General features: G+C 42.8%; 1 protein-coding gene across 2 annotated transcripts in view; it reads left to right on the top strand.

Annotated features, from left to right (window-relative positions):
- The first annotated feature begins 3,431 nt into the window (after nt 1-3,431).
- PLPP1 (phospholipid phosphatase 1) overlaps nt 3,432-9,808 on the top strand; it is an 86,247-nt gene continuing 79,870 nt past the window's right edge. The window contains exon 1 of one of the 2 annotated variants that reach the window (XM_082242223.1): nt 3,432-3,732. In XM_082242223.1, coding sequence (XP_082098349.1) covers nt 3,675-3,732 — 58 coding nt within the window. In that variant the 5' untranslated portion in view covers nt 3,432-3,674. The remainder of the gene's footprint in view (nt 3,733-9,808) is intronic. The other variant, XM_082242222.1, reaches the window with a different exon arrangement.

The raw sequence follows: 9,808 nt of genomic DNA, 5'->3' as shown, positions 1-9,808 counted from the left end.
AGATTGCAAGCACTTAATAGTTTAACTCCAGCAATCTTATTGTAATAGTATGCACATTGCATAAACTTCTTAATTATTATTTTTTTACAATCCAAAGTGATTCTTGTAATGTCCACTAGATTGTATGCCATGATACTGACTCATTATCTGAGTGCCTGTATAGCTAAAACATCCTTGCACAAGAGTGGAAGTATCAGCAGGTTTATTAAAATGGAGAAGTGGAGGGGAATGGTAATGGAATGACTGGTTTAGTTGGATGCAGGAGCACTCCGCACTGCAACATTTTGTTCTACGGCCCACTAGTGACTAGTCATTTAGATATCACATATAAGGAAAGGCAGAAGAGAAACTCGGCTTTGTAGAAAGTGCTTGAACAATCATTTCTGTAATTTTATTTGCATTTATTTATTTATTTATTTATTTATTTATTTATTTGCATGGAGACCTATAGTTGTTGTTAAATTCTTTTTACTGTTAACCCATGTCTCTATTGTGTCATCCTAGTTTACCACCTTGCCAACTGAGCTCCATTTTCACAGCGCATGAGGCCATTTTCACTTAAACTAGATTCCCCCCACATATAATTCAACTGCAAAATGTTGGTTATTGCTAGAATGCAATTTCAGTCATGTAATATTGTAATTTTTTTTGCTTTCTATGCCTTACTAACAATATTAACAAGTAGCATATTCCAGACTAAAAAGCGTTCTTAATGACACACTATGGAAAATGTCCTGAACCTGAACTCAAAGGATCAGGAAACAATACAAGGAATCTTTAATATTTATAATTCGAGAACTTGTCAGTCTGCTAAATCCTGTTTGACATTGCTCTGTTGCCTTGTAGGTTGACAATCTATTGCTCAACTATTTCTTGTAAGTGTCAGTGAGGTTGTAAGGTGAAATAGTTTGGACATGATGCTTGAATGCTGAGAATGTTGCATTGAGTAGTTTTGTTGTAGCACAGGGGTTGGCAAAGTACGGTTCGTGGGCTGGATCAGGCCCGCGAGGGTCGTTAACTCGGCCTGGCCGCTGTCTGAGCTCCTTGGGAAAAAAGACAAAAAAGAGTGAAGCTGCCATGCGTTTTCACACGAAGCCCTCCTTCAGGAGGTGCAGGAGGAGGAAAAGGAGGCAGAGTTGCCCCTGGCGGGAAAAGAGGCACCATCCAGGGTGGGGGAGGAGGCGATTTATGGGGGGAGGGAAAAGAGAGAGGGTGGGGAGAACAGGCAGGAGCTCTCCCTGCTGGCTGCGTGGTGGTGATCCGGCCTCCACTGCTGGCAGGAGGGCCCCCATCCCACCCCCGAAGTGTGGAAGTGGTGCCAGCAGCAGGAGGCCCAGCAGGCCACAACACAGCACCAAACCCAGGTGATGACCCTCCCCCCATTCAAACAATGACTATCATCAGTGCAGGTAAGAAAAAAATTACAGTGGTGCCTCGCAAGATGAAAAGAATCCGTTCTGTGAGTCTCTTCGTCTAGCGGTTTTTTCGTCTTGCGAAGCAAGCCCATTGACAGATTAGCGGATTAGCGCTATTAGCGGCTTTTAGCGGCTTAGCGGATAAGCGGCTTAGAAAAAGGGGGGGGAAGGGAAAAAAACCCGCAGGAACTCGCAAAGCATTGTCGTCTTGCGAAGCAAGCCCATAGGAGATTCATTTTGCGAAGCACCTCCAAAACGGAAAACTCTTTCATCTAGCGAGTTTTCCGTCTTGCGAGGCATTCGTCTTGCGGGGCACCACTGTATTTTTAATTTTTATCATCTACAATACTGCCTGGCCTGCCTGGTGCTCTTGCATGGAATGTGTCCTTTTAAAATGCATCTATGGGTTATTTGTGGGGCCTGCCTGGTGTCGATATTGTGCATAGGAATTCGTTCATTCCCCCCCTTCCAAGAAATATAGTCCGGCCCCCTACAAGGTCTTAGGGACAGTGGGCCGGCCCCCTGCTGAAAAAGTTTGCTGACCCATGTTGTAGCATCAAAGGACTAAGTGGTAGTTTTGAAATGCCAGTAATAAATACATACTCAGAAATATAGAATAATGGAAAAGATTGAGATTATTATTATTATTAAGAATTTTATTTAAATTTTTAAAACCAGTTACCAAACAGAGTGTTGTCTTCCAATACAAATACATATTCAGGTGTTAAGTCCTGTATGCAGTCAATTCTATATGTTACATAACCATATTCTGTATAACAATTGCAGTGGAAGCTTCAAACTGGGCCAGGGGGTAAAATTTTGGGGCAAAATATCATTTTTTTATGTTGACAACAACCACAGCAACAACACCCTTCCTTAGGGAAAAACATAGTTCCCCTGATATAGTCATTGAATTGGTGTGTATGGAACAGCCTTCCTTTCAGCTAAAATGCAGTATTTCCAGATTGTACAGTGTTAGGTCTGTTATTATCAGTGAGTGAATCACTGATCTCTTGGTTTTATAACTGATTTGCATACTACAATCTCTTGCATTCAAAACAGATAATTAAGATGTCAAGGCATGGGTTGCAAATCATTTTAATATGGGTAATCAACTTATTTCCACATCCCACACACTTTTCCAATAAGGTTTTAGACAATAAAATCAGAGAGCCAACACTTCCTGGAATTTGAAAGCACATTTGAAATATAATTCCTTTTGTTATATATAACAAATTCAGAGTTGCATACACATTTCGGACTCTTCTGCTGTCCCACTATGTCAGTGGAGCAATTTGTGTATTTTATATCTTATTACAACCTTATTACAATATAGGTTGAGATATAAAAGTTCAGCTAGTAAGTTCCAGGGCTTTACAGTGATTCAGAGTCAACGTTTCTGACTAAGACCCGTCGCAATCCATTGCAGCTGGGACTCCCCAGGACATGTTGGGTTTTATTTAATGCAAGTGTAGCTTATATAGACAGATGTAATGGAAAACACGTGTCCAATCTCTCCCTTGCATAATTTTATCACAATTAAACCACCTCCCTGAATTTTATTGTTATTTTTTTTTAAAAAAATACTTCTTTCATTTGTATTTTTAAGAACTGACAGACAGGGCGAGGCGAGGGGAGTGAAGAGAGCAAAAATCACATCTCCTCCTTTAAATGCCCATGACCGCTTCCGGCAAACTGTGAGGAGAAAAACCGCGCGCGCGCGCGCGCCCATCTGGAAAGCGTAGGGGGCGGGAAATGAAGGGCGATTGCCAGCCTCCTGGTGGAGAAACGTACTTGAAACGTCGGAAAGAGAGCTCTGATTGGCCGCGTCGGAAGTCAACAAAAAAGAAAGATTGGTAGGATGAAGGGCATTGACGGGGGTGGGAGAGAATCGCTCGGCGGCGTCGCCGCGAGCCGGAGCACGCCGGCGGTGTGGGCGGAGCCTGCGCGAACCCCGCCTTCCCCCTCCCTTGGTCGCTCCCCTCCCCTCCCTTAAAGCACCAGCCCGTCGTCCGCGAGGGCCGCATAATAGTGGCGGCGCCTCAGGAGGCGCTTTGTGGTGCCGTCGGGGAGAGAGGGAGCGTGCTCTGCGAAACCCGCCACCCCCTCTCTCCTCCTCCTCCTCCTCGTTTCCTCCCTCGTCGCCTCAGCCGGCCCTGTGGCTGGATGCGGCTGAGCTCGGGCTCCCAGCCTCCGCGCCCCTGCCGCTGTTCGTGAGCCCGGCGCGGTCCAGACGGAGTCCCGGGCGCCGCCGCCGCGATGTTTGACAAGACGAGGCTCCCTTATGTGGCGCTGGATTTGGTGTGCCTGATACTGGGTACGTCCCGGCCGGCCGGCCGCCCTGAGGGGAAAGGGGAGGAGGGAGGCGGCTGCGGGGAAAGGGAGGCTTGACGCCGGGGATGCTCCTTCGCTACGCGCTTCTTTTCCCTCTCCCGTCCCCCCCCCCTTCACACAACACCCTTGTTTCGCGGGGCGGGCGCTGCTTTTTTGCGAGCTGCTTCGCGAACTACGCCTGAGAGCAGCATTCGCATATGTACATATATATCCCGTACCTATATTGATATCCGGTGTGTGGAGTTTCACATGCGGTAGAAAAAAAAAACTCGCGTTTAATACGCGCTTGAAATATGGGTGCGTGTGAACATACATACATATGCGATACGTGTGTCCTGGTCTGCTTGGCTTCCACTGCATGTCAAGGGGCTAAACTTCGCTTTTCCCACCTCCCGCCGCCAAGGCTGTGAGGAAGGCTTGGAAAAAGAGGGCGGTGGGGCAGTGGGCTGCAAATACCATACTTGCTTCCCCCATGTGCTCTGCCATCTTCCCCGCTTGCCATCACATTTTATTGTCACTGCTCTTTTCTCTGTGCTTCTTCCATCCCTAAACTCACCTAAATTCGGAGGTCCACCCCCAATTGTCTCACCTGAAGAAACTTGGTCACTGCAGCTTCTTCTGTCCATAGCAGGATTGTGTAGAGTGGACTGATGTAAGAATTGGTTTGAATCACTAGTGTACACCGAAAATTAAGAAACCTGCCTCTGTACACTGATAGTAGGTAGGACAGCGCTGGTAGGGTTTGTTGTCATGAAGCTGAAGTTTACTGAAAAACTGGTGATATCATTTCCCTCCTATCTGGACAGGCTTGTATTTTTTTAAAAAAAGGAATAGCCGTGAACGGTTGTTCAGGTTGTTGATGTAAAAAAATGCAGATTTCCTTGGTAACCGCGTCCAGCTTTCTTTGTCTATAGCTGCTGTTTGTCATCCTTACAAGCTGTGAAGAAATAGGTCTTCCCATTTTGGTCACAAGATGTGAACACTCATTTCTAGGCTTTATTTTCTGAATATTATTTTCCCTTTTTCTGATCAAATGAGGAAATGAATATCCATTAGAGAGCTAACTGGGAAAAAGTGAGTAGTGTGCAGGTTTTCTTTTCTCAAGAATGGTAAGATTTCTTATCCTTTTGCATTAGGCAGTTTTATGTTGTGTGGCCTTAGAGAGCCTTGTTATGATAAGGATTGTGACTTAAATGTAATTTTGGTACTAAATGATCAATTGCCTTTATAACTAAATGTTTAGAGACTTTTCCTTGGCGAGTGGTACTTTTAGTTTGCTAGACACTCATCATTTAATTACTAGGAATGATGACTGATATCTATAGTTGATGAGTACTGGCAGTTTGACCAATGCTAAACATTACAGATTAAAGTACAGTAGTTGAAAATTTGTCACAATGCAAGAAGAGTGAGTGAGGGAACTTCTTGCTGTGTCTATTCTGGCATTTAAATAGAAAGAATGAGGGAATTTCTGTGCAATTGTCTTCTGTCAAAGTTAACGTAAGATCTTGAGCTATGTCTTACCTTATCTATTTGAAATCCTTTCCAATTCTGACAGCAAGCAGCAAAGAGGCAACAGGCCAATTTCAGTGTGACCATTTTTCTGCATGGGAGAATATATGAGAAAAATCTGTACCTCTGAATACTGTAAACGAAAAACCTGCAAAGAGGAGTGAACAGGAAACTAGTATCCTGTTTGTGGCATGCTGTTATAAAATCCATGCAGGTTTCTTTCTTTTGCTAATAAATTATATTGCTAGTGGTTATGCATTTGAAAGGCCTTGGTTTTTACCATGAACCCAGTAGCGGGCTTAAGGCTAGTTTGTACACCGCTTAGGTAGTGGTTTATAAATCTTCTAAATAAAAATTCAATCTCAGATCTCCATCTTTTTTATATTGACCTACTTTACAGGGTTACTGTAATACTTTCAAGTTCATGTATATGTGAAGCTTCTTGAATTAAGTGCTATACAAATGCTTTATAGTAATAATGATATACATTTCTCCCAATGGAGAAAAGTTTCTGGAACTGGTTTTATATCTGCCAGCTAATGCATCTGAATAAAAAAAGGATGCATGCAGCATTTTTTATTTTTATTTTTAGTACATGCTCCTTACTTGAATACAGTGTATAGTTCATGGATGACCATTTAACTGAAAAAGGGAGAGTTCATGAGTGGTTTTCTTCAGGTTCAGTGGCGTTCAACATTTGGATGAAATAGTTGATACTTCCAGAAGCTCAATTCAGATATGTCAAGCCATGTTTAAGCAAGTTGAACAATTGTTGGCAGGGCATAAGCAATGGCTTCTGATGAGCTAGCAAACCAGAACTGGGAAACATGGAAAACATGAACCAGGGTTTGTGATAACGAAGATTGCATTTCCCCAAATATAGCCAAAGAGAAGCCCCAGCAGCAAAGAGTGGGCAGAAGGTAATACAGTAATTCTTTGCAAGCTGCAAACCTGAGATTCCAAGGGATTATATTAATAATTTACCTATGTATACTTGAGGTTACGGTGGGTGATTTGATAATTATATCTCAAGCGGTGATGTCAGTTGTATCTTGCATCATTCTGTTTCAAGCATCAAAGGTGGTTACAGTGCTGTAGATGATCTCTCATGTCTTACGAAGTGAAATGGTAGCTCCTATTGGGTGGCACCACTATACAGGTGACACCCAGCTGTATTTCTTCTTGTCATCAGAATCAGGTGAGGTCATGCAGGTGCTGGACTAGTCTCTGATCACTGTAATAGGTTGGTTGAGGGTGTATAAATTAAAACGGAATCCTGATAATACAGATGCTTTAGTTTGGTGGTTCCTGGCTCCAGGAGTTATGTGAATGACCTGTTCTTGACAGTGCTTCTTTCTGCTTGAAAGAACAAGTGTGTAGGTTGGGAGTGTGTGTGCCTGCGCACTGTTGGATTCTACCACGTGACACTACATTGCAGCAGCAGCATGGAATGCTTTCCCCCAGCTATGGCTGTTTCTGCATAGGGATACTCTGGCCACAGTAATCTATGCTGTTAATAATGTCTCATTTGGATTACTATAATGCTGTCTACTTGGGGCTGTTCTTGAAGATGACCTGGAAACTCCAAGTAGTGCAAAATGAAGTGGCTTGGCTTCTGAGTGGAGTTCCCACATCTGTTTTTAAAAGATTTGCACAGGCTGCCAATACATTCCCAGTCTCAATTTTAAGGTGTTACAGATGACTCATAAAGCCCTGAACGGTTTGGTATCTAAATACTTGAAAAAGAACTTCTCCCTATTTAGTCCTAATTTACCAGGGTTGCTCTCCTTATCGTCCTTATTGTGGGAGCTTTATAACTGGAGCTGACTTGAGGTGGTTCCCCTGCCTTGGAACTCTTTGCTTTATGAAATCTTGCTAGAACATGCACTGCTGTTATTTCAGTCTGAGCTTAAAACCTGATATATTTGGATTTCTGATCTTTAAAAATTGAATTTTTACCTTCTTTTGTGATTTTATTGATGCTGATAGGGTTATTTGGCTGAATTTGGTGTTACCCTGTCCTGAGATATTCAGATTAAGGGCAGGATATAAATAGCCTAGCTATGGGTCTAATACCTGACCTGCTTCTTACATTACTTAATTTCAGAGACATGAAATAGCAGGATACCTATTTCTGTGTGCTCGAGAATACTGAATGATTTTTTGTTTTTGTTTTTACAAGAGTGGTTATGATGTTAATTCAAGAGAGTGGTAAGAGACAAAGAGCATAATAACATAAGAAGTGTTTGTTGAATCAGATCAAACCTACCTCATCCTGCATCCTGGTCCTCATAGTTGCCAGTCGCCCTGTGGCATGCCTTTCATGTAGTAGCTTGTAGGGTGATCTGATGTTTGCATGAAATTCTTGTTGCTTGTCTGCCAGGCTCTCTATATTTTGGCTGCTGCCAGCAGGAATCTGATAGGGTGAAACCAGTGGGAGATCTGTGGTTGGTTTCTGTTGGAGCGCTTTGCACAGCAGTCCAAAAGGAAAGATTTTTAAAGACAGGATTGGTTAAATCACTTAGAGATTTTTGTGTTCTACGGGTGTTAGCCTCAGTCTTTAAACATTGTGGGTATTTTGTATTGCAATCTCAGATTCTAAGTGTAGAAGTAATGTAGGGCAGGCTCCAGCAAGAATTAATCCAATTAAAGACTGATTATGATAGGATTGCTTTTATTTTGTGTAGTTCTCAGTTAAAGGAGACCTTTGCCTAAAAAATATTCTGGTGGGTTGTGCTCCATGTTCTGTCACCCAACACCCAATCACAATGTATTTTCCTTTCTGGAGATTTCCCCCCAAACTAGAACTTTCAAGATCCACCAACCACAGCCAAGCGCTAGGTAATGGGTTGTGTTGTGTTGTGTGTGTGGACATATATTTATGGCGGAAAGCCTTTTAGTTGTTGTGGGTGTTGTTGTTTTTAAAAAATACTGGGACTCGTTAGAAACCCTTGCTGATCTTACTGATAATCACTCATAGATCTACCAGTACATGCTGAACTGCCTTTTGATTACCCCTGGTCTGAGTAATCAAAAATCGATGCTGCTTATTCTGTGTTTTTAAATGGTATGTTCTTAATTGGAACATGTGGAAGTGGCTAATAACATTTGTGTGGATATCACCCATTAGGGCCATGTGTTAGGAAAGCTGTTTGATCAGCTTCAGTATCTCTACCTTGAAGTCTGGCCCTTTGGATTAGTCAAAGTGCATGCACAGTGTGTTATCTGCTGCCTTGTGGGGCATCTTTGGGAGAAGAAAAGGCTAAGAGTAAACTCTACAGAAATCCGGAGTAGAGTTTTTAAGGCAGTTGGATGTCTTGTACGCCTCCTTCCGGCAACTCCTGCAGCCAAGCTGGTGCCAAATGTATTGCTTTGCTTTGTTTTGGACCACATCGGCAAGGCTGAGGGGGGGGGCAATCTTGGAGTCTGGGTAACCTAGGACTTCCATACACACAGCCCAGGCCTCTGCTTCACAGAGGAGATGCACTCCATTGTCTCTCAAGACAGACAGGTGCCAACAACAGTGTGAAGTGTCTTGAACATTCAAAATGCTAAGAATTATAAACTCTTAATTTATTGCTGAAAGACCATATTTATTTTTAGCTGAAGTCCCATGTTACATATGTTGTTCAGTAGGGAAGTTATGAATCCAGGATTTTGAAGGATACAAGTAGAATAATCCTATGTGCCATTTTCTAGAAAACACAAAGACTCACACTATATTTAGCAATTGGGGCTATAGTTCTACCCTATAGAAACACTTGGCTCTAGGTGCAATGAGGAAATGCATTTTTCCTATTTCCTGTCAATGACTCTAAATTACTGCTCTCCTAATACAGCTGATGAAACAATTCTGGTGTTTAATTTACATTTGGCTTTAATTATGATGTTTGCTTCCAAAGCTGTGAGTAATTTAAGTTCCGCTGCACTTCAGGTTTGCTTGCCTACTTTCTGTAAAAATGCTGCTGCAGGGTGACTAAGGCTGCGGTCCTATACCCATTCACCTGGAAGTAAGCCATACTGAGATCAATGGGACTTCTGAGTAGACATGTCTAGTGTTGTATTGTGGAATACTGCTGATGGGGCCCAAAAAACAGGTTGTAACCAAATGTGTGTTACGGCTGCCTGATTATCCTTTCAAGGGGGTACAGTAAAGGAGAAGCAGTGGGGAGGGGCATCTAATCCTTTTCCAGCTAGTTGTTTCCCTTATTCTGCCCCCCCCCCCCCGGTAACTTCTCCCATAGTGTGTTAAGTGTGTATGCCCCTTCCCATTTAAAATTGTGGCAAAAAACCAGGAGGTAGCAAAATTTAGTTGCCCCCACTTTCTGCTGCATTTCCACTCCCCAGCACTGCAACAAAAAGTGATTTCCTTCCTTTATCTGAACAAGAGCAATGTGTAGTTTAGGTCTCTGGCATAAACATTACTTTTAGTTAGTTTGATCCTCCAGTCATTTGACTTCTTTTCTCTGTAGGTAGAAGGTTACAGCTTCAATACAGATCTGAGATTGCTCCAGTTCTCTGTGCTCCTGCCAACGTAGCAGTCTGAA

The sequence above is a fragment of the Podarcis vaucheri genome (genome assembly GCF_965113315.1).
Source record: "Podarcis vaucheri genome assembly, chromosome: 11".
NCBI lineage: Eukaryota > Metazoa > Chordata > Lepidosauria > Squamata > Lacertidae > Podarcis > Podarcis vaucheri.
This window is presented reverse-complemented; position numbering and strand designations above follow the sequence as displayed.